Source organism: Poecilia reticulata, chromosome 17, assembly GCF_904066995.2.
Source record: "Poecilia reticulata chromosome 17, P_reticulata-male-v2, whole genome shotgun sequence".
Classification (NCBI taxonomy): Eukaryota; Metazoa; Chordata; class Actinopteri; order Cyprinodontiformes; family Poeciliidae; genus Poecilia; species Poecilia reticulata.
The window spans coordinates 12,453,566-12,477,168 of NC_088846.1; the positions used below are offsets into that span (position 1 = coordinate 12,453,566).

Genomic DNA, 23,603 nt, shown 5'->3' on the forward strand with positions numbered 1-23,603 from the left:
CGCATTGAAGAAAAGAAGAAAAAAAAAGACTTACTCTCTAGAGTGAGAGAGAGAGAGAGATAGAGCGGGGAGAAAAAAAAACAAAAACAAAACGATTTGTAGTTGCCTGGGCGTTTTGGACGCGCTCCGTATAAACGGTGATGCCTCGGCGACGCGCCGGAGTCGTAGAGGGAAGAGGCAGGTGAGGTGCGGCTGAGGAGCGTTATTCCAGAGAGCCTTGGATACCAGGAGAGCTGCTGCAGCCGTCACCCTTTTCTCTACTGAGGGGAAACAAGACCGACAGAGAGGGCGGGTTGGCACCTGCTCCAGCCTCCCCATACCTGGCCATCTGGTGCGGTGAGTGTGCCAAATGGTGGGATTGAGAGACGCTTAGACGAGGAGGACGGGGTGGTATGTAGGTGGGTAGGTGGGAAGTGGGGGGGAGGGGGGGTGATCAGGTGTAAGTGCGCAGTTTTTATTAGTGGCTAAGCGATGGTGCATTTGAATAATCTCCAAGTAAACAAATAGGTCCGTCTCCGGCACCGTCTGGACCCTGGTGGGCTCGAGTTGGTCTTTGTGTCTGCTGCAAGTTTGCTGTGATATTAACATATTTTGTGCACGCCTTTTGTTTGCACGTCGTTGGCTCTTTCACGTGTTGCACACTGACTGTAACTGTGTGGGCTTTTGTAATATTTTTGTCATGCAAAATAGGATTATAGAGATGAGCACCAAGCCTGATCACAAATCCTATTTGGATCATAATTCCCTTTTGGATCATGGGTCTTGATCTAAACGAGCCTTGTCACCTTCATGTGTTGTGTTTTATTGTCCCCGCTGGGTAAATTGATGACGTCTTATAAAGTGCATGGTCAAGGTTTTATGTTAACAACAGAAAAAGGTCAGATGTGATGATTTGGAAGCCATAAAGGCAATTGATTATGTCATTAGTCACACACACAGCACAGCAGAGGGGTAGGGCAGGCGGCAGAAATCCACGGGATAAATCATAGTTGGAAAAAAAGGTTGAAATAAATATGAATAAATGAGTCATGATACATTTTAAGTTATTGAAAATCAACCCCCCCACCATCCCCCCTTAAGGTCTGCAGCTACATATTCAGAAAAATCGGGAGAGCAGTAGTTGTTTTTAAAGATGGAGTCAATGTGGCTCATCACCCAGGGAACCAGGATCTCGGGGGCGCCATGAGTTTGTATGAATTTATTTAGCACCAAGTCACAGCAAATGTAATCTCAAGGCACTTTACATGACAAACACATCCAATCTTTCTGTGGAAATAAATAATCAAAACAACTGCATGCATTCAAATTACATCCCACCATGCTGCGGAAACAGGTTCATACTGCCAGTTGTCAATATGTTGCCTTCATAAAAGAAGCCCATTTAAATGTATCAAGTCCTTTATGCTTCTGGCTTTGCAGTAATCACTCATACTCAGCAATCGCACGGCGACATCTCAAAGGACAGACTCCCTTGTAACTGGAAGAAGCCCCCAGCAGAACCTGGCTCAGTGCTAGGGGCCATCTGCCACTACCAACTGGGATTTTTGACAGGACAAAGAAGACATGCAGCAGCTTTGGTCTAGGAATACCTTCTACATTTAGCAGAAGTTAGCAGAAGAAGTCGCTCTAGCTTGTTCTTCTATGAGTGAAACGCAGCTAGACAGAAAAGCTCTGAGGCTGCAGCATTCGCGGGAGGTAAAAGCTGTACACTGCTGCTCCCTTAATCTGCTATTTGCACCTCTTAACGAGTTTTCCGTTCTGTATTTGCATGTACGGTCGATGGGGATTTAGTGTTGCGCACGCGGAAGCCGGCTTGGCCGAAGGTGGTATCTGACTCTCTGGACCTGCTGCTGATCATCTAATCGAGACTGGTCAAACCTGAACCGGACTGTTTCAGAGTGACCTGAGATTCTTTGAGACATTGTTTGAGAAAATATTTTTTTTAAAAAGCAACATAACATCACGGTGCCACCACTGTACTTCACAGTAGACATGATGTTTTCAAGCTTCCAAGCTTCTCTTGTTCTTCAAGTTCACCAGCGACCATTATGGGCAAACACTTGAATTTTAGTTTCAACACACCACGGGGCGTGTTTCTCAGGGTTTTTGCCCCTGAATGCATTTACAAACTGTGAGCTGGGCTTCTGTGCTGCATTTTCAGTAATGACATCTTTCTCTTTGAGTGGCTTTCAGCACATGTCAGAATGAAACTCGTTTCACATATCATTCTGTTCAAGAATGGTTTTCTCTTTTTTGTTTTTTTGCAGAATAACCTTTGTTGCAGGAAGAAATGTGTTTTCACTTGGTTACATCTGGGTGCTGTGGGGTGTCTTGCCTAGCCCCCTCATTCATGTAAAGAGCTGCCTCTGCAGTCGAGAGTAGTTTGAATTATGCTCATTGTCCAAAATGTCTTACAGCTACAATAACCAAATTGCCTCTAGTCACCCACACGCTCCCTACTTCTCTGGTCTGGGTGAAATGCTCACATTCAGCTCTTACTGAAGTGATTTAGCTGTTACTCTGTATGGATTTTTTTTTTCTTCCTACAACTTTGTCTTTTATACTAAAAGCCATTGAGTTCAACAGCGGGACCGTAACAGCTCCCAGCTGCTGCGTGTTCATGTTTGCGTTACTGTTGATATTCCAAAAAAAAAAAAGAAAAGAGAAACGTCTGGCATCACGAAATAAAAAGGAGCGAGAGGGAGGGAGGATGCGGGGAGACAGAAACACAGACAGACAGATCGAGCGTACAAAGGATAAAGTGTGGCAGAGAGCGACCAGGGTGTGCAGGCCACACAGGGATCGGCAGCGAATGTAAAAAAAAAAAAAAAAATACAGAAAAAGAAATGATGGCGCAGAAAACCCCCGAGCGAACCAGCACCGAGGGAGAGGGGCTGCAGGCAGCCGTCTGAGCGGCTGTGAATGGTTTCCCTGTTGCCCACACAGACAGCCACACAGACAGCCGTGCGAGCAGGTGCTAAGCCCACCACACAGCGGCCACAGGGAACAACAGGTGCAGCCCCTGTTTCCTTCGACCCCTCGTTTTGAAAGTGCAGCTAACACCCAAACATACAGCTAGAAACGCCCACGTACCAGGCTGAAGGAAAACAAAGAGAAAATTCAGCCTATGTGTCCAAGGCCTGGATCTAAAATCTGAATTAGGAAAATAATGTCACAAACTTGGAGCTATAGAGCTGCGGCACTTGCAGGGTGAAGCAATCTCAGGTTGAGACAAATACCCACAAGGACATTATTGAATTGTATCGATCCTTCGGGTTCTCCATTCAATCTTCGAACAGGGCCATCTCAGGTCTTGGTTAGAAAAAAGAAAAAAAGAAATAAAATCTCATCGGACTGTGGGGTAATTCAGCCCGGAGAGTAAATAAGCAGTAGATTAGTATGTCGAAACCAAAGTCTTGGGAATGTTTCTATAAAAGTACAGGACAGCAGTCTGAGAGCTTCAGCGTCTGAAATGGAGTGAAACAAGCAAAAGGCGCTGGAAGGTTACCTAACGCCCTCACAGCTCTCTCTGTCAGGAGAAACAAATTGCCTTACTTTACCAGAGAAGTATACAGAAAGAAAAAAGTCTGACACGGGAATTGTGACACTGCGTGAATGCGGGCTCTGCTAAAGCAGTGCTTCTCTAATTGAGCCGCACTCTTTTTTTTATTCTTTTTTTTTTATTTCTGACCCCAAAGATATTTTACAATGATAAACTTTTTATGCGTGTCAGAAAAACACCCATACTTTGTTGTTAAAGAACCCAGAGAAGAACTTCTGTTCCTCCAAAGCAAAAAGAATCACTTTAGATATCTGGAGCATCTGATCGGGACGCCTCAAAACCTCCAGATCCTGATCCAGATCCTGATGGTATGTTTCTTTTCTGAGCTGGGAACGTTTTGGGATCAATGAAAAATGAAATGAAGAGTGTTGTGAAGGAAAGAGACGTTTGAGTTTCCCTTCTGGGTCTGTTACCCTGACGACACACTACTGTTTGCACACATATGTTGTATAGGTTATGATATGTTCTATCATATTGTCTCAAACGAAACCAGTATCAGTGTCCCCCATAAGCACAAGCAGCTCTGCCCCTCCCCCCTCATCAATCGCTGCACACTGCAGGTCAGCTTTCAGTGAAAAGGTTACTGCTCTTTTCCCTTACTTACAAGAAAGACAAATCTGTCTGTTTCCAGTGGCAAAAAAACCCACTTAAAGTCATTGCTCGGAGATTAAAGCACTGCACTGCTTATCATTTATTGCACTATTTTAAAACTATCACTGGCAAGTCTGTAAAGGAGCTGACTGCAAGTTGTGCTACAGGAGCAAATAGTCCAATTAATTATCTAATCAATAGCAGCTTATTATGCTTTCGTTAAAGCAAAAACAACAAACATGTAAGATATCGTGCACAAATGCTGCAGTTTGCAAATTAAATATTAATGCGGTCACATTCAGTGAATTTAAAACGCGATCCAACGAGTCGCGTTTGTCAGATTAAAAGCACTTTTTTGAGAAAAACACACCTTAAGCAGGTAGTGAACATACGTTTCGCTTATCCCACGTTTCGGCTTTATTTGTTTTTTGTTATGGTCTGATGTGATATTCTAATTTTAAATGTCTTGTTTTATTACCTGTAAATGGAAAAAGTACCATAATTAACAAAAATGAAGGCTTTCAAATTTCCACCTGTGTCTAATTAATCTATACATCATGCTTCATGTAAGTCAGTAAGTAATATTCTAATATATTGGATGGATTTGTGAATAAATGTTTGAATATTAATATAATGTCAACGCCAGATTATTTTTCTGCTTCATATAAAAAAACTTAAACTATGGCGCATATATTCGTATGAACATGGTGCTACAGTGGTATTTCACCTCAAGGTTGTCATACCATGAAAATATCATGAGACTCATTATTAATCCGTACTGTTACAGTACTTTAAGTTACTTTCAACATGCCTCCACACCCACACTAAATGTAGCCATCTTTCTCATTCGTAACACAAACAGATTTTCTTACTCGTTTAATCTTGAAGAGATTTGAGCAAATGTTTCTTTTGCTGAAAGCGGTTTCATTAAGTGTCTCGAATTTCACCGCACGCTGTTCATCTGGAGGTAAGGCTTAGCCGGATTCTTTGGGGCGCAGACCTCAGGGGCTGCAACACATCTGATGGATTTATGAAGGTGGGCTTCTGCAAGGTCACTTGCTCCAACACGGTCTTTGACTCAGAGACCTCAGGGAGCCATTTTTCAACATTTAGGAGCCCCCGAGGGTCACGAATCCTGTAACCTGGACAGTATTTATCAACAGAATCCAATTCCAGTTGTAGATAATATGAGCCTCTTCATGCAAACCTCTTTTTTTTGCTGCTGTAAAAAAATAAAAAATAAAAAATTTATGAATTTCCCTCCAGATGTTTTTAACAGAACAAAGACAGATAAAAGATAGTGCACTCTGAGACCTTTACGCTGTTAGAAATTCAGGTTAAGATAAATGATTTTCAGGAGGCTAAAGTGAATGCAGCATGTGGATTATGTCAGCTTCCTAAACACTGTAATACCTACTTGCGGCTATTTCCAATGTAAAAGCCCCTCGAGCGTTTTACAGTGGCCATATATCTTTAGCTTTATGAGTCTCTGCTCACACTGATTCTTTCCTGAGGTGCAGCTCCATTTGAAGCATCCACTGTGTGGTCTCAGCACATTATACCCGCGCTATCATGTGTGTTCGTCTTACCATCTGCTCTGTCCACTGCATCATCTTCACAGCTCCTCTGAGACAGGCCTCATCTGGGAGTTCAGAGATATTTACAGGGCTCCTTTGTAGTCCAGAAACGGGAATCTGATCTAAATACGGCATTTCTTCAGGTCTGGATAAGGATGGAAAGCAAATAATAATAAACAGTTGCTTAAATAAATTCACTCTGGATTCCCTCTCTCATTGTTCCAAAACATCCATGCATTCGGTTCTTAAAGTTACTGTGAACTTCAGTTGTTATATTTGGGCGAATCAATATTATACACGTGAAAACCGTTTGGAAGGAGTTTGGAAAAGTGTAGACTTGCGTCTTTAAAAATGTGCAGGAATCCCCCTTATTTACCGAGTGATCTCTGTCTGTGTCGATTCCCAGCCTACGCACATGTAAGTTGTTTCCGAATGCGTGACGTGAAGTTGCTTGTTGCGAACCAGGATCGTTGCGAGTTTCTCCCTACAAACGAGCGCGCGTCTATCCGAGTAACCGCTCCGCCCATCTAACTGGCTGCTAATTGGATTGTTAGTGATTTCACAGCTGTTTCAATTCAGTTAAGAGAGAGAGACACTTTGATCTCCTGCATTTTGTGCTTTCTTAGTTGTAGCAAAAATAATTGCAGTGGGGCAGAGTGCCCATCTAGTCCCAAGTCTTTGCACTCACACCTATAGCGCTCACACACACAAACAAGATAAGCAATTTACCAGGTAACCTTTTCTCAAATGCCACTGCCAAGGCGCTTGGCTTTTTTTTCTCCCTTTTTTGCCCACAATAAATGAGAGTTTATACGTCTCTTTGGAGCTCGGTCTATCTTGTCTAATTTTGCTACTTTTGTTGTTCAACCAATTCACCTGGCACCTGTTCCAAGCACGGGCTTTAGTTATGGCAGCTTAGCCAGAGGGATTTGGAAGACTTTTCTGTCAGGAGATAAAGGCATCCGAGTCCTTTGTGTCCCAGCTCCTCGGGATGATTTTACTGTCTGATGAAGGGTTTTTTTTTTTCCTGTCTCTCAGCTTTCTCTTCTCTCCTGCAACCACCCTTCTCACACAACAAACACAACTTTTCTTCTTTAATTATGGCTTTTCACCTGCGGCTCCGTCACAACTGTGAGGGAAGAAGCAAAGCATAGCCACAACACAATTATACCTACAAGGAAAAGAGAAGCCTCTCAGAGGGAAGGCGTTGTATCTGTCGCTGCATATTTTGGTGTTCGTGCTGCAGTAGCATGTGTCGGAGCGGGCGTGCGCCTTGTGGATGTGCGCACATCAGCCTATAAGCGAGTTCTTTGCCATTTCGTTTGCTGTTGTGTTTAGACCACCTATTGTGAGCTATGATCCTCTTAGCAGGCTCCTGCCAAAAGAGCTATATTTACCCTTAGAGATCAGAGCACACAAAGAACAGCGTGACAAGAATATGGGCTACCCTTCAGGCTCTTTCTTTACTAGCACCAGAGAATCCACGTAGATGGCTACGGATGCCATGCAGAATTTAAAACCCAGAGGTAGAAAAATGAAAGGTATGCAGAATTTTGGTTCCAGTCAGTGAACTAAAAAAAAAACAAACTGCAAAATAACCCCCCCAGCCCCCTGCACACACCCTCACCCCACTGATAATTTTGCCCGAAATCAGAATTTATTTTCCAAAAAGGTGAATCTGATTTTATATAATCAGACAATCCTCTTTGTTCTGAATTTGAGCCGATCTGCCGTCCACAGAGCAAAGTGCATCATTAATACTGACTGACCAAAAAAAAAAAAAAAAAGAGTATCGACACCATAAAAGCCGGTCAGATTCATAGGTGTCACTGTTGTGTAATTAGACTGCATCCTCACCGCTGCTGTACATGCTGCTGCTGGAGTGTGTGTGTGTGTTTGACTCTGTGCTGATTGTGTGTGCCTGAATGTGTGCGCCGCATACTCATGTGCTCGCTTCCAGCTCGGAGCTGTGCAGTGAATGTATATGTGCTTACTGCAGTCAAACTCTGGTTAGCAACGTTTGCCCTTGCTGCAGCTTTGCACAGCACTGTATAAGTCTCTGTGTGTGGATATCTGTGCGTGCGCGTGTGTGAGCACATGCGGTGTCTGAGTGTCTGTGAATTGTTGTTTTACTGCAGTTGCGAAAATGAATACATTACCTATTTTGTTGCCCAAATTCCTTTTGCTGGGGCTGTTACATTTCTGAGCTGTCTGTTCATTCAGCGTTTATTGTTTGCGTGTCACTTGCAGCTCTTTGGCTTTAGGCAGAAGGGTCTGACTGGGGAAGAAGTCTGAAGAGAGCTGGAGCTCTCTTTGGCAAGACTCCAGCTATGTCCATCTTATTTTAATTACCTATGGTACCTACCCGGGGGAATTGCTCTCCTCCTTCCTCCCAGTGTCTTCTCTCTGCTCTCCCTGCCTTCATCTCTCCTCTTCCTTTCCCCTCCTCTTTCATCCTCCACTCATCCTTCTTCAGTCTCGCCGAATTTGTTTTCTTATTATTATTTTTCTTCTCCAACAGCACACTGCAGTGTCAAACGTGTATGCAAAAGTAATCTCTGCATTAGCATATAAATGACCCTGTAGATTGAATAGTATTTTGGGATATTTAACTGCAGAAGACAGATCCCCTTAACTCTGATTAGAGTAGTTCTTAGGAGACAGGTAGCCCTCTTGAGGGAATATGAACTTCACTGTGATAAGATAAAGACTTGATGCCGTTGTTCCTCCGCTTTTTGCTCTATGCGTGCACACAAGCAGCTTGCATACCTCCAGAAGTTACCATGTTTTTCAATTGTGTTTTATGATTGACTTGCGTTTGTTTGCGTTACTGTTTTTGAGACATAATGCACAAATGATAGTCATTTAAGCAGTAGTTTTGGTTATTTTTCATTGCTAGTCCTAACCCCAGCCTATCAGAGATGCTGGCTTATTGCTTGTTTCTTGTGGCTTTGCAACAAGAAAAATGACACAAATGTTTATTCTGCAAACTAAGCCCTTGAAAACGGCTAAATAAGAAATTCGTCATTCGCTTAAGAATTTCTGCCACAATTAAAAGAACAAGAAAGAAACCTCTTCAACCTCAGAATCATATCTATAGCAGTCAATGTGTTGTATTATTTATAGCAGAAATGTGAACAATTGTTGCATTTTCTTTGAAATTACATTGTATTAAATATATTTGTTTAAAAGTTTGTTGAAATAATGTTTAACCGTGGTATTTTTATTTTGTGGCATCATGCTTACTGCATAATCTTATATGGCTAATACATTGATGCAGTGTTCAAATGTTGCCACATTTTATTGTCAAACAAAAGTTCGCCTGATGTTGAGCATGGCAGCAGACACCGACTCTTTTTCCAGGTTCATGAATGCTTACTTCAGGTAGCACTCCAACTTCCTGATATAATCTGTACTGTGCTGTTTTTTCCAAGTCTTATCGGTTTGAGGCTAGAACCCGTTGTGCTTACACAACTCATCTTTTTGTCTGTTTGTGATATCAGAATTGATTCTGAGTATCTACTAAAAAAACACCAACAATGGTACTTGCACCACAGTTGCTAAAGCAAAAACTTAGCATATGTTAATATGATTGCTCCTGACCAATCTCCCTTTTTCGGCTTTCTCTTTTTGTGCGATGATTCATAGGTTTTATTTTGTATTACGTGAGTAACAGAAGCAGCAACACGGAGGTTATGTTGTAACACATCCCCATAGACGACTCGGTCTTTTACTGGACATAGCCTGTATTTTTAGCACGGAATCCAGGCAATTTGTGAGTGATGCCTGCTATTTTTGTTTCAATAAAGTGTTGCTATCTGCATATTTTATGAGCTAGACTGTGTTTTTACCTCAAGGCAGAGTCTTCCAGCTCGACAAAGGTAGTGTTGATTTGGACAGATGCAGTCGTTCAGCCCTTCAACAAGCCGTCTTGATAGTTTGGTTGTGTCTCTGGTAGATTCCGAGACATTTGAACCACAGAAATATACAGACTCTGCATGCCGCTTTCATTTGTAGTAGTTTTAAGTCTATTAATGACTTTGCTCAAAACGGGTGGAGTTGTGAAGAGTCAAGGTGACCCACTTCTCCCAGTTTAGCCCGTGTCTGTGTTTCTACCCTCAGGCCAACCTGTTTTATTCCGGGCTTTAACCTGCATTCTGTCCCCGAGGACCAAACGAGAACAAAGTATAAGGGATGATGTATGTGGTGGAAAATGAGATTCACATTATGGATTTGCCGCTGACAATTACGCCACCGATAATAATAGCAGTTGAAGGCATGGTGTACCTAATCAAGTGAGTGGTGAGTGTGTGTCAAACCAGTTCCCAGTTTACAATTTAAACATAGTTTCTACTTTGTTAAACTATCTTTGTCAAAGCTTTTTGGAGCAGTGTCTTCATAATTACTTGATATTATTATGATATGCAGAAACGGATGGTATTGTTGGATCCATCCCACATTCTGTTTGTGGAATGTGAGCTCTTGCCCTCTGGCAGAAGGTACAGAATCCCAAAAACTAATTTGAACAATGTTACATACTCCTTTGAACCTCACCTCCATCATAATTTTGAACCAAATTTAGGTTGAGGCATGGAAGGTGTGTGATATCTTTGGGTTTTGTTGTTTCTAAACTGAATTGCATGTACATTTATTGCCTTTAGAGCAGCAGCTATTATGCAACATAATGCAGCATCGTGGAGTCTGTGACAATTTTTTCCCTGTAGGGACAATAAAGTATTTTATTCTAAATTGTGGTTTGTACATTTTAAATTTTTTTTACATGCTATGCAAACAATGACCAAAAATCTGCGTGACACAGATTATGTCGTAAGAAAATATACTTCGCTTGTGAAACTGGATTTCTGCTTTTAAGTGAGATTTTGTCATTGACCCATATTGAGCCCATCCGAGCTACCTTATATATCTTGCCAGCGCTGGCATAATTATGGAGGCGAAATGCCTGCAACTGCCCCATCCCCCTCCTTTGCAGCATGAGACCCCCACCTTCTTGCATGTACCTCTTATCTCGAAGCATGTATCCATTTGCACTCGAATAAATTAAATGCGTTTGGGCGAAGGCTTTGGTGGACACACGGTTGTTTTCTTTCTGTGTTTGCAAGCTCACATGTGTGCTTGCGATGTAGAGGGCGGACCCACCCTGCTCACGTTTGCATCTGCTGCAACAGAACATCTCAGCCTTGCTTTGCTATTGGTTTCTACGGTAACAAAGGCACAGAGTGAAGCGGCTGCCGCAGCCAAACAGACTGAGAGAAAGCGTCGGTCTGTGGACCTAATAGCAATCAGGATTAGGAAATGCAAGTCAAACGCAGAGATGCCAACGTAGAGAAGAGTCGTGTTTGGGTTTCGCGTGTTTGTCATGCTAAGAAGCAGATTAATAGGCCTGCTCGCAAATTAATTAATAGCTGCGCAGTAGCTCGGTGCTGCACAGGTTAAGGCCCTGGACAGCTACGCTTTCTTTTGATTGGCTGAGTCTGGTGATCAGTGTTGTACTGCTGCTCAGGCCTCCAGTATCCATGCCTCAGTGTTTTCCTTGCGATCAGTAAATGCTTCTCCGTGTGGTTATGGATGCTGCTCTTTATTCTGCTTCTGTTTGGCACTGCGAGAGCGTATTGATCCTGCTCAGCAGCTTTAATAGTTCAGATGCTCCGTGCAGAGATGGGCATGTTCAATATACACTTAAGCTCAGTGATGCATTTCAAAATGGGCTCGTCAGTAAATATTAAATGGATATTTATTAGATAGGTATCTTTTCTGCAAATTGCTGACAACCCCTCCCCGTCCTCGTTCCCGTTTCCGTTCCTGGCAGATGAGTGGGATCGCTGCAGAGGAAAATCATCAGAACGACACGATACGACTGTGCTGCCAGATGAGCAAAAGTAGCTAAAAATTGATAGTAGGTGAAAGCAGGTGTGTTTCCCTGTTTGGGTGACCTGCTGATTGGCTAATTACGTGGGTGTTAGCAGGTGATTTGCTAATTGGTTGCCTGATGAGGACAGATTACACCGTGAGGCTGTCGAGATCATTACATGCACCCGGTAACAACAGCGTTGATGTCACAGTATTAAATGTTATCACACCAACATGATCTGACACAGCAGCCCGTCCTCTCTCCTCTGGCTCGTCGCGTCCTTCCCCGATAGATCCTGATACTCGTCCTGTCGCTGCCTGTTTTTATAGCTTGATGAGCTGCGAGTCTGTTGCAGTTATCTCTGTTCCTCTGTTTTTTTTTATATTATTATTATTATTTTCTCTTATTGAAACTATTTGTGTCTTTTATCTTCGTCTCTGCTGCTTGTTGGCTCCGCGCGGAAAACTCAGAGCACTTTGATTACCTGAAGCCAAAAGCTCTGGCCAGACGTTTTTAAAATTTTATCTTGGTCTTGGCCAGGAGCAGAGTCTCAATAAGTTGGCCTTGGCCCAGATCTCTTGGTTTATCTTATGGATCAATAACTTGAATCAATTGATGCTCTAATGAGGAGACTATTGACCGAAGGATTTTTGTATTTTGCATTTGCAGTTTCCATTTCATTTTAGATCAGAAGAAGCTCTTCAGATTTTTTTTTTAACACAACACTACTTCTTGCTATTAATGTATGTTTCTTACAATCAAGTTTAAAACTTTTGCCAAAATAAATAAATAAATAAAGACATGTCTAACTGTCTTAAAAGGAATTTGACAAAGGAAGGTTCGTATTTAGATTATGTATTAAAATAAAAATCAAATAGCAATATTATTTTAACTGCATTGATACATATTTTTTAATGAAATATAGGTATATTGCATCACATTACTTTAAAAGTGTTGTAATGGTACCATAAAATGATATTTTTTACTCAATGTTTTTTCAATACTATGAACATCATGCTGGCTACTTATTTACTGCCAAATCTCAGGTTTATCCATTCAGGGGACTAATTTACTGCTGTGAATCATTTGTAGTTTAATGCTTTTTTGCTGTTACACCTTCTACCTTTAATCCTCTTTAGTCCATAAAAAATAAATAAATAGTGATATTTGGTTCTCCCAATGAACTTATTAAATATTTTAACTTTCATGTCATACAATAAATATTTAATTTCAGAAATACAGAGTTTTATTACAGAAACATGCTCAGGGCTTGTTTGCAGCAATGTGCGTGCAGCTCTTAGCTCACCTGCAATAATGAGATATGAAGATTCTGGGTACGTTCAGCTGAAATGAGCTTCCTCTGTACTCCGACTGGGCTCAGCCTAAGAAATGGGGAAGCTCAGAGTAGATCCACTGCCTCCTGACTTTGAAAGGAGTCAGCTGAGTTTTTTCATCGTTTTGATTAGATTGCCTTCTTGGTCGCTTCCCTTTGGAGGTTTACCGGATGCGTCCGGCTTGGACACCCTGAGGCAGTCCCTGAACTCTGACAATGACTGTATATATCCCAGTATATCACAGCTCTTGGAAAGCATTTAATTATGATTTAGGAAAGCATTTTTTTTAACTTGTAAAACATATTTTGACTGCATTTCTTCTGTGTGGTCTGGTGCAAGACTGAGATTCTAGTGTTAGCATGTACAGATTTCTTTGATCAGGTAATTCCAAGTGAGCATGCATCCCATAATTTTACTACTTTATCCTGCTGTTAATACTTTGCAAAATTATTCACTCCCCTTGAACTTTGTCATATTTTGTCACACCAACCACAAACTTTAATGTATTTTCTGGATGGCATCTCATTACTTATGAGGATAAAGAAATTTTTCCTTAGTGACATGTTGTGGTGTCTGGTCTTTCCAATATGTCAGGAGCTGCACAACTTGAATACAGAACAATGTTTCTCTGCACATTACAACATGGCAACTGATAATATAATATAGACGGAGATGCAAACACTGCGGTGTAAACAGTGAGTTACAAATCTACGGATTATCGCACAGACATCCAAACAATATTCAGACAATATTAGCAGCTGATCGTTCACTGCCTTTCAACAGGGATTATTACTGTATAAATATAGTTCTGCTAGCTATCGTCCTCATGTAAAAGTTCATTTAGAGCTTATGAGGAAGTCTTTCTTTGGTCTGATAGGGAAGAAAAACCTTTGTTTTTCTTCTTAAAAATAGCTTTCTCTTTAGGTCAGGTGTGTTGGAAATCCATCCATCCATTATCCAGCACATTGCAGGGTCGCGACGGGTGCTGGTGCCTATCAACAGCGGTCAAAGGTCGTGAGGCGGGGTGCACCCTGGACAGGTCGCCATTCCATTGCAGCTGTTGGAAATCCTTGAGAGATTATTTGTGCTGTGGAATTGTTTTTACGTGGGCAGCATTATGTATTTTAGAAACACATAGTATCATTTTACAGCACAGTCAAGTAACTATGTCACCTTCAGTTGTAACAAAAATGCTTTCTATGTTAAACATGACATTAAAAAAAATTTGACTTCATAATTTAACGTCTTGAAATTGGACTTGTGTCTCTTTAAAAACTTTTTCCAAAGTCCATCTTCAGGAAGTCACAACAACACCGCTGCTTTATTAACCCTTTGACAACAGTTTTTACCAGCGCTTCACTGAGAAGTAGCTCACATAAAGAGCTCAGCAGATTTGCAGTTTCACCAGGTGTTTACTAATTGCTGCTGGCTAGTCTGAAGGAGCTAAGTGGCTGGAATCATGAAAGAAGTGCGATCTGTAATGCGGAAGCTCGGAAGATTGGAAACTTCATCTCCGAGGAGGAGCTTCATCCTCAAAGGCAGCGATTGCATGTTGCATAGCTGAATGGTTGCAATGGGAGATTAAAGGAGTTCTCAGACATGCATGAAAGAATAAAGACAGCAGATGTTTTTAATAAGGGAATAACTTCATAACATAATATAATGCTAAAAAAAAAGTTGATTTTACATAATACTGCCCCGTTAGTAGTTCCAGTCTCGTTGCCATTTATATGGAGCGTTTGGTAACTTGCTGTGTTCTGCCAAAGTTCACGATTGATCTCTTTTGTTTTGGCTGTTGTGAGACAAAACCTTTGAGTCATTCTCTATGCAAATGCACTGGTGGATATCTAACATGCTTTAGTTTTACATCTATTTTATAGGAACTATTAGGTGTGTCAATAATTGTAACAATAATAACTACTTCACAATATCATATTTAAATAAAAGGTATAAACTCATAGCACTTATGTAACATTTAGGTGATCTCAAGGCGTTTATTTATTTTTTATTTATTTACAGACTGCAGCGCAGAGTGGAAATAATTAATACGGTTAAGTTAGACAAAATGAAGAGTTATTCTTCGTTTAACTCTTGTTACCTTTCTTTACTCAACTCAGACTTACAGAATTTGATTTGAAATGGCCATAATGAAATGAGGCTGACCTGGAAACCTTGTCAGTCCTAGTCCAGGGAATCCCAGTGGAGACTAACATGAAACAAATTCCCCACCTCCCCTTCAGGGCTCCTCTGATGCTTCTGAGGAGGAGCAGGAGGAGGAGGAAACAGATGAGGAAGCTTATGTCAAACCTGCAATCTCCAGGCTACAATTTCCTTTGAAGTGCCCCCTGAGTATAGTCTCCGGCCCTCATCACCTTGCTGATGTCTACAAACAGCTTGTCAGTCAACGTTACGGGAAATCTGTGTTGCTGGCAGCACAGGTGACTGCGCTCATGTGTGCGAGTGTATGGCTGCTGCATCTGCAGGCATCTGTGTGCTTCAAATAGCAGTAATCACCTTAGCAACAAACACATCTACCTGGTGCTCTGTCGCTGAAAACAGTCGTGAGTTTGAATGTGTGTGTGTGTGTGTGTGTGTGAGATAGAAAAAGAAATGCAGGGAGGAGGTTGGGTGATGCAGGTAGAGAGATGGAGGATGACAGGAAATAAGCGGGGGTTGGGAAAATCATGGAACATGGCTCACAGTTTGATTTGATTGCAGTAGCACCGATATTGCCCACATCTTTAAAAACATTTCCTTTCATTTATGTTTCTTCGAACTTTACATTTTCCAGGATATTTTCTTTAGATGAAAATATCCTAGTGCTCCACCTTCTGCACTCCACTCATTTTTGTCTTATTTTTGCCTCTCAGCATCTTCTCTTTGCTTTTTTCCACATGAAAGAAGCTATAAAAGCGATGCTTTGGGGTTCTGAAAATGCAGGAAAGCTTCCATGTTCAAACGCCTTTGAAGTTTATGTCTGGCAATAATAATCTGCAGTGCTAGTTTGTGTGATATAGCAGATTCTGGGGAAACTTTGTAGAGTTTGTTTTTGTTTAAAATCCATGTACAGTTTTTGTGGTCATTTTGACTGCCAAAAATGTCACTGCATCTTTTGGTGCATTGATGAAATTCTCGATAAACTATATTTACAAATACTGCATTAATTCCCCTCAAATCTTAATCAGAAATGTGTGGTTTCTAGGTGCATCTTGGTGTTTCTTTTTGTTTTTGATCTTAATTTTTTTAGAACTTGGACTAATGATCTTTGAACATTTTCACATTTTGTCCCACTACAACCATAAATTATATTGCATATTTTTGTGTTTTTTGTCATGCCCCATCATAAAGCACTGTATAATCATGAAATGGATAAAAATAGATTCAAGGTTCTTCTTTTTTTTTTATTACCCAAAGGAAAGTTCACCTGTGTGTATTTTATTTTCAGTTTAAATACAGCTTCCCTGCGAAAGCCTCCAAGATTGGTTAGAGGAAATCATCATAAAGACCAAAGAACACAGCAATTCTAAAGCAATGTTCAGTGATTTTAATATTTTTGCAGAGATGTGCTATTTGTCAACATTTTAGTCAATTTGAATTACATCAAAGAAGTCAATTGAAATATCAGATACATACATTTGGCAAAATTTTAATTCCAGTGAGTTTTCATTGCTTTCCTGAGCCTTACTTTTCAATCTGCAAATAAAAACATTAACATTTTTAACCCCCAGCTCACTATAACTTTGTTGTATTCATTTAAAAGTTGTTCTTTTACATTTTGTGTACATCTCTTTCCTCCTTTTTCTTGCCTGTGTGTTTTTTTTTTTGTTTGTTTTGTTTTGTTTTTTTGGAAACGCTAACCCTGCTGAGTGAACTCAGACCATTATTCGGTTGTCTTAATGTCTCCGTAAGTCAAATTGTTTAATGGGAAGTAGCTGCAACATGCGTGCACAAATGTGCAGACAAGCAGAGACTTTTTGGACAACCCTTCTGTTCTGAAAAATCTAACGTGTCACTACAATGACATGCACACATGCACACACACTCTTACGCATGCACACATGACATACTTTGCACAGTAGCACAAAATGAAAAATGTCTCTCTCTCTCTCTCTTCATTAACAGTGCATGTGTGCTGCTGCCATGGCAACAGTGGCTCCTCCCCTAGCGCTTCTTCTCCTGCTGCTTCAGCTGGCTGATGGCTCATTCCCAGAGGAGCCAGGTCCACTCAGCTACGTCCCTGTAGAGGGTATGTGTCCTTCCCCTCTGCATGCGGTGGGGAGGGGGGAGAGTGTCTGAGTGCATGAGAGTATGTGCGGCATTGATGAATGGCTCTGTGGAGGATGTGGAAATCGGAGGTCAAGGATCAGTCTTGGTGAGGAGCCGGTGTAGAACCTCTCAGGCATACAGATAAATGACGAAAATCCACTCCCTCTGTATATGGTAGCATGTTAGATTCATATTCATGTAAAAGGGTTGATTTTCCTAATTGAAGACCCATAACTAAGAGAGAGTGTGAAAACATTAGTGATTCAAGGAACTAATAAAATTAGGATCACTTTTTTATTTTTTTCTTTATTAATAAGTGGTCATATATTGATGTTCATCTTTAGAAGAGAAAAATAAATAACAAAAAAATGACCATTTTTACTCATTTGACAGACTGTGTAAAAAACAGTGCGTTTTCTAGCTGATGAAAAGTTAGGACACTCCACACTCTAATATCTGCTTTGGGTAAAATAGCTTTCTTGTATTCGGTGTTTATGAGTCTAAAGAAAACTTGGCCCCACTCTTCATATTTATCAGTGATATATTTGAGGGTTTTTTTGCATATACACACCACTTCAAGGCACCCAACATCTCCTCGGTGAGGGTAAGGTTCATTTGTGGATTCACTGGTATGTTTTGAGTTACTGTCATGTTAGATTTTCCTCAAGGATTTTCTTACAGATGGGTAGCATTGTGGATGTTATCAGGGTGAACTTGAAGTCTGTATTTTGTCTATGCCAAGCACATCATCTATTCTTGTGTCCTACTAATTCAGGTTAACACTCATGTGTCTAAAGAATATTAAACCAGCAATCCTGGTACAGAGCTTTATTTTTGGACTCATATATATTTAATATCAACATTGACAACAAAATGTAACATAATTTAACAACAAAAACTAAAGAAAACTAATACTAATATTTGTTTGATTCACTAAAATCAATCACAGACGTGACAGACAGCACTGGTACAGAAAACAGGGTTTTCTGTAGCACAGAAAACCCTGTGCTACACAGGGTATCAATGCTCTAATCATTGATACGTCTGTGATTGATTTTAGTGAGTCAAACAAGTATTAGTATTAGTTTTCTTTAGTTTTTGTTGTTAAATTATGTTACATTTTGTTGTCAATGTTGATATTAAATATGTATGAGTCCAAATGTGTTTTTAAAAGCTTTTAGGCTGTAGGAGGGTATACTAATTTGTCACATGACCATATAGTTGGAAAAAGGTATGTGGCAATGAATCTCTTGCGAAGGCCAGAGAGACATTTAATCTGTCTTCTGGAGTCAGCGACTTCTTGACGAGATCTTCAATTGAACGCTGTCTTACTGCCTGAGATGCGCAGCGTTTCTGTAATTTAGTTTATTTAAGATGCAGACAGGAGACGAAGACATTTTTTATTTGCAGTAGAAAAGTAAAGAACCTGCGTAATAGGGTGGCAGGAAACAACCACATCAAGAAAGACAAACAGGATAAGAGTGTTTAGTATGCTTTCACCTTCCTCTCTGCCTATTATCTGTGTTTGCCTTAACAAAGCCATCAAGAATGATTGAAGACACTATTAAAGTGAAGGTTAAAGAAGGTGTTTTACAGCCTGCCCGTGTACTTCTGGTAACTATAGAAGCGAAGAAAGCGCTCATTCTGCCCACAGTCCTCAGGAAGTCCTTGAGCCAGGCGCATGCATTTTCATTTGCTATGCATGTCACTCTCTCATTTTATATGTCTATGTAATGACGGCAGTGGTGAGGAGATATCCCGTGTTCCTGGGCAGAGCCCATCGCTCCGCTCTGAGACAGGAGCTGCACATCCAAACGGTCCTCCAAGTCAACCGCACGCTTTACATCGGAGCCAGGTAACCAACAGCAACCACCTCCGACTATGACGTGTTCGCATTAATATGTATTTGCTTTCATCCCATCTGCTGTCACTCTTCAGGGGGACATTATCACTTTTTTTTTCCCAGTGATAATTTATTCACTGTTATTTTTAAATGTCAAGTGAAAGCTGTGAATGTATTCATAATCGTCTTTAAGAAACCACCTTACATTGCTGTAAGATTCGCTCAGGGCTACAGGCAGATACAGCCAGCTCTGTTAATTGAAAATAATTAAATGTGTGTGCACCCTTGATCGGAGGACAACTCTGAAAATAAAAACTGGACCAATATAGGCCCTTGATCTTTTCATCAATGTAAACAAAGTAGTCATTTAAAGCTCAGTTAATTCCTGCATATAGTGCCAACATGGTTTACTGAAATAGATTGCATTAAGTGAACAAAATAGGACGAAAAATCTAAAAGGTAAATGGATTTTCCAGGCACATATTACCACTTTGTAGCATAATCCGGTAGCCATTTACAGTCAATGCTATATCAAACATGACTTAAAAGAAGCTCAACTTTCTAATTTGACTCCTTGACGTAATAATCTCGTACTCTTTCAGACACGTCATCACGACAGTGCTTCTCTTTATGTCGTTTATAGTCGTTTTTGGGAGCATCGAACTGAGAAGTAGTTCATATGATTAGCTTAGCAGGCAAACAATTCCACCAGGTGTTTGCTAATTGCTGCTGTCCGTAGACTGGTGGAGCTGAGTGACCGTGGCAAAGGGTCGCTTAGCACAGCAACTAAGGAGGAGCTTCGAGGAAATAGCCTTCACTTTGTGAGAGCAAACGTTTCAGACATTCATGGCATGCGTGAAAGAATCAAAACAACACTTTGGCTTCGTTTTTGATGAGGGAGTAACTTTGCAACATGATATAAAGCTGAGGAAAATCGATTAAAAAAACCCCCCAAAAAAACACCCCTTTAAAAATTTTACTGACTGTAGCTAAGGTGTTAAAGCTGCCCAACAGTAATTTAACTCGTACCGTAATGAAGCCATAATAAGCCGTTTTATTGCCAGGCGTTCAGAACATTTAATCTGAATATTGTCAGTGAGTGACTCATAACAAAACACAACCAGATGGCTGTCTGACATAAATGATATTTTGATAAATTTTTTTTAAGTCAACAACAGTACTTTCATTCAAGCATAAATAAGAGAGCAGCAGAAAATACAGTAATGCTTACTCCCCAGTCACCTCATTAGGAAAATCAATGTGATCGCTTTTTAAAGCAAATACTAATGAGACAATCATGTGGCAGAGACATTATGCTTACACATAAATCTTCCATTCTGTCTTTCTGATGAAGTGTTTTATTTACTGCATTTTTTTCAATTATCTAAGCAAACTAAAAATGTTAAAGATTTGAGCCTTTTCACCATTTTTTATTTATACTGATTGAGATGTTCAGATCTGCTTAGACGTCTCATCATAGTCCAACGAAAAAGGATATTCTACTTTATGGATTTTTTTTCTTTTACTTTATGTCACACTTAAATGATTCAGATCTCCATAAACACATTTTAAAAACTGACAAAGATAACCCGAGTTAGCACAAAAAGCAGTTTTCAGATGAAGATTTCTTTTATGAAGGGGATAAACCTAGCAAGACCAAATTAGCCCAATGTAAAAAAAAAAAAAGTCCAAGATAATGATGTGCAGACTTATGGGTCCACATGTACTGGAAGTAATTAACTCACAATACCTCGGCCAGATCAGTTCCCGTCCTGCAGAATGAAGCTGGAAAGGGTAAAATAAAAACCCAAAAAGCAAAACACTTCTAATGCTTTAGCACTCAATGCAGTTTTTTTTTTAATGATCTGAAACAGTTAAGAGCGAGAAAACAGGAATTTGAGAAATTTGTCATGTTTTGCAGAGATGACTTGTACAGAGTGGAACTGGACAACATGGCAGGCGAAGAAATGTTTTACAGCAAGGTACCAGTATTTAAAAAGCTGATATTTGACATGCCTGTACAGTTAATGCAGGGAATTCAACATGTGGCTTGTGTGTTTCAGAAAAGGACCTGGGAGTCCAACAAGAACGACATTCGAGTGTGTCGGATGAAGGGCAAACATGAGGTAAAATGCTCAAGCGGCAGCTGTTTACGAGACATTCTTCTCCCGAGGCTGCACCTGCATCTGGGGCTTAGCGCAAATTTGATTTTGTTGATACAGAAGCAGTAAATTATCCAATCAAGCTGGTGCAGGAAAACATTACAAGAGCCGAAAGAAGCTTGAAAGGCTTTTTTTTTTTTTTTGCACGCGTCGATAACCTCCAATAACACAAGAACAAATAAAAGTTGTGTTGCTTTAAAAAAACAAAACAAAAGAGTGTGTGAGCACTGGCAAAATTTAAGCCTGACCCAACTTGTGGAAGAAGATTTATCGTGCAGAGGAACTTGTATTGAGCAAACCGAGAAGAGTTAAGCGACGCGGCCTCCGGGAGGAAGCTGTAATTGAAAACAGGTGGGGAAGAGAGGCATAGGTAACGACGGGACGTGTGTGGGTGGAGGAAAAATAAAAACGAGGGAATGAAACAGATAAAGAGGAGAAGGCAGCCACTGGGCTGGGAGAGCGCAGATCAAAAGACAAAACAGTGTAGGAGTGAAGAAAGGAAGAATTAAAACGGTGAAAAAACAGGAACGAAGACACGAGGAGAAAGACCAACTGCGAAGGGAAGAGGCAGCAAGGATGTGAGGCAGAAGATACACCTGTGTTGGTGAATAAGATTGAACTTAGATTAGGGAAAACTGTAAAGATAGACAAGAAAAGTAATATAATGCAGCCCTCTATATGCCTGTAACAATTTATTGTGTTAGATCTGAAGTTTTTAACAGAGTATCCTAACATTTTAATGATTTCAGTCGATAACGTTTTGAGCACAATTCAGGTGAAAAGATTGTCACTTTTTTATACCTTCCCTCTAATTATGTGTCAGAGTTAAATCAGTCTCTGCTTGCTTTTTCAGTTTGTTAACTCGGAAGCTTATAATCTGTAAGCTTTCAGAGTTAGTGGTTGCTGGATTGCTACGTATTCTCCAACAACGTCCTATTTACCATCATATCCTTTTTTTCTATGCAGAAAAAGATTTTCTTCCCGAGAATGTTGAAAACATCTATTATGTTTGTTTGGTCAACAAGGAACCTGCAAAAGCAGAGGAAAATTATGGCAAAGATTATTCTTCCATTATTCTGAACCTTAAAAAAGTTTTACCAGAATTTTCTTCACCAAATCCTAGAGGGGAAACAAAAACTTACCTTAATGGTTATTGTCATGGAGAAGGAGTGGTTGCCATCTTACATTCCACCATCCTTAAACACACTTGATACTCGATGACAAATTACAGAAGAATCGAATGTGAAGCCAAAGGATCCTGGATGGCAGAGGAATTACTGATCTATGCAGCTGGTCTTTTAACCTTCCAGCTGACTGATACTTTACATTTTATGTTCACGACATAATAAAAATGTTCGACATGAGTGTTCCGTTTTGCTTATTGAGTGATTGGCTTTGTCTCATTTTAAATATAAATCAATTTTGTCGTAGGTTATTATTAGGGACAACAGAGGACAATCTGTGTCTGTAAAATTATCTAAAAAAAAAGGCACAACGCTTGAAAGTTTGAGGAGAAATTACTCAGTTCCCCTCCTTAACCAAAGCTGAAAAAGAAAAGTAAAAAAAAAAGATTTAAACAAAAAGTGCTGTGGTGCTGGAATCATGTTGGGTTTTTATCGAAGCATGCATTAATACCTTGTCCAGTTGCATAAAAAGGACTTGCATACCTCCTAAAAGAGATGAGAGATAGGTTAGCAATGATGATGAGCATATCATTTTATCATGGTTGAATAAAGGGCTATAAATGCGCAGGAAACCAATTGATCACAGTTTAACAAAATAAGCTCAGAGAATAGGGACATAAAATAAAACACGACAAGATCCACAAAATTAGATCAAGAACAGGACTAGCTCAGCATTAGCATAAAAACTATTAGCCATCAGTGACCTGCAGAGGCAGAACCTGCTTTGAACATTTGTAGGTCGGCACTTATTAAAAAGACAAAGATGTTGGATTTATCAAGGCATTTCAAGGCATGTAGAAATGGCATCCAATCAAAAGTAAGTTTCTGATCGTGTTCTTCTGATGGACACAAATGAAAGGTTTGACAAATGTTCCGAGAGGAAACCTAATTGGCTGATTTCCCGATGAACAAGGCTAAAATTGTATTAAAGAGATATATTGCTGATCTGCCTACAGAGGAACATAATCAGTTTTTTTAATTCTTCTGAAGCAATCCAACAGATGGACCAAATGAGATGACGGGGTTACGAAGTCCCAGGTTCACTGAGAGGATTTTTAAACTTCAGTGTGTGCAGCCTTTACTTTGAAGACTACAGCCAGAGCCCCATTGTTCTTTGGAGAGATCTGTTCAGGGTTTTTGTTTCACCTCAGGGCTGTTATCACATTTCTTCCTCAGATTCTAAGCCTTTCATAATCCTCCTTTTCACAAGGCCCC

At 40.3% G+C, this 23,603-nt stretch overlaps 1 protein-coding gene across 1 annotated transcript in view; it reads left to right on the plus strand.

Annotated features, from left to right (window-relative positions):
- Positions 1 to 23,603, plus strand: part of sema6ba (sema domain, transmembrane domain (TM), and cytoplasmic domain, (semaphorin) 6Ba) — a 38,342-nt gene that overhangs the window by 774 nt on the left and 13,965 nt on the right. Inside the window, exons 1-5 of the mRNA XM_008433624.3 lie at positions 1 to 336; positions 17,056 to 17,179; positions 18,943 to 19,054; positions 20,964 to 21,024; positions 21,106 to 21,168. The exon at positions 1 to 336 is cut by the window's left edge and continues 774 nt beyond it. Coding sequence (XP_008431846.2) covers positions 17,059 to 17,179; positions 18,943 to 19,054; positions 20,964 to 21,024; positions 21,106 to 21,168 — 357 coding nt within the window. The 5' untranslated portion in view covers positions 1 to 336; positions 17,056 to 17,058. The remainder of the gene's footprint in view (positions 337 to 17,055; positions 17,180 to 18,942; positions 19,055 to 20,963; positions 21,025 to 21,105; positions 21,169 to 23,603) is intronic.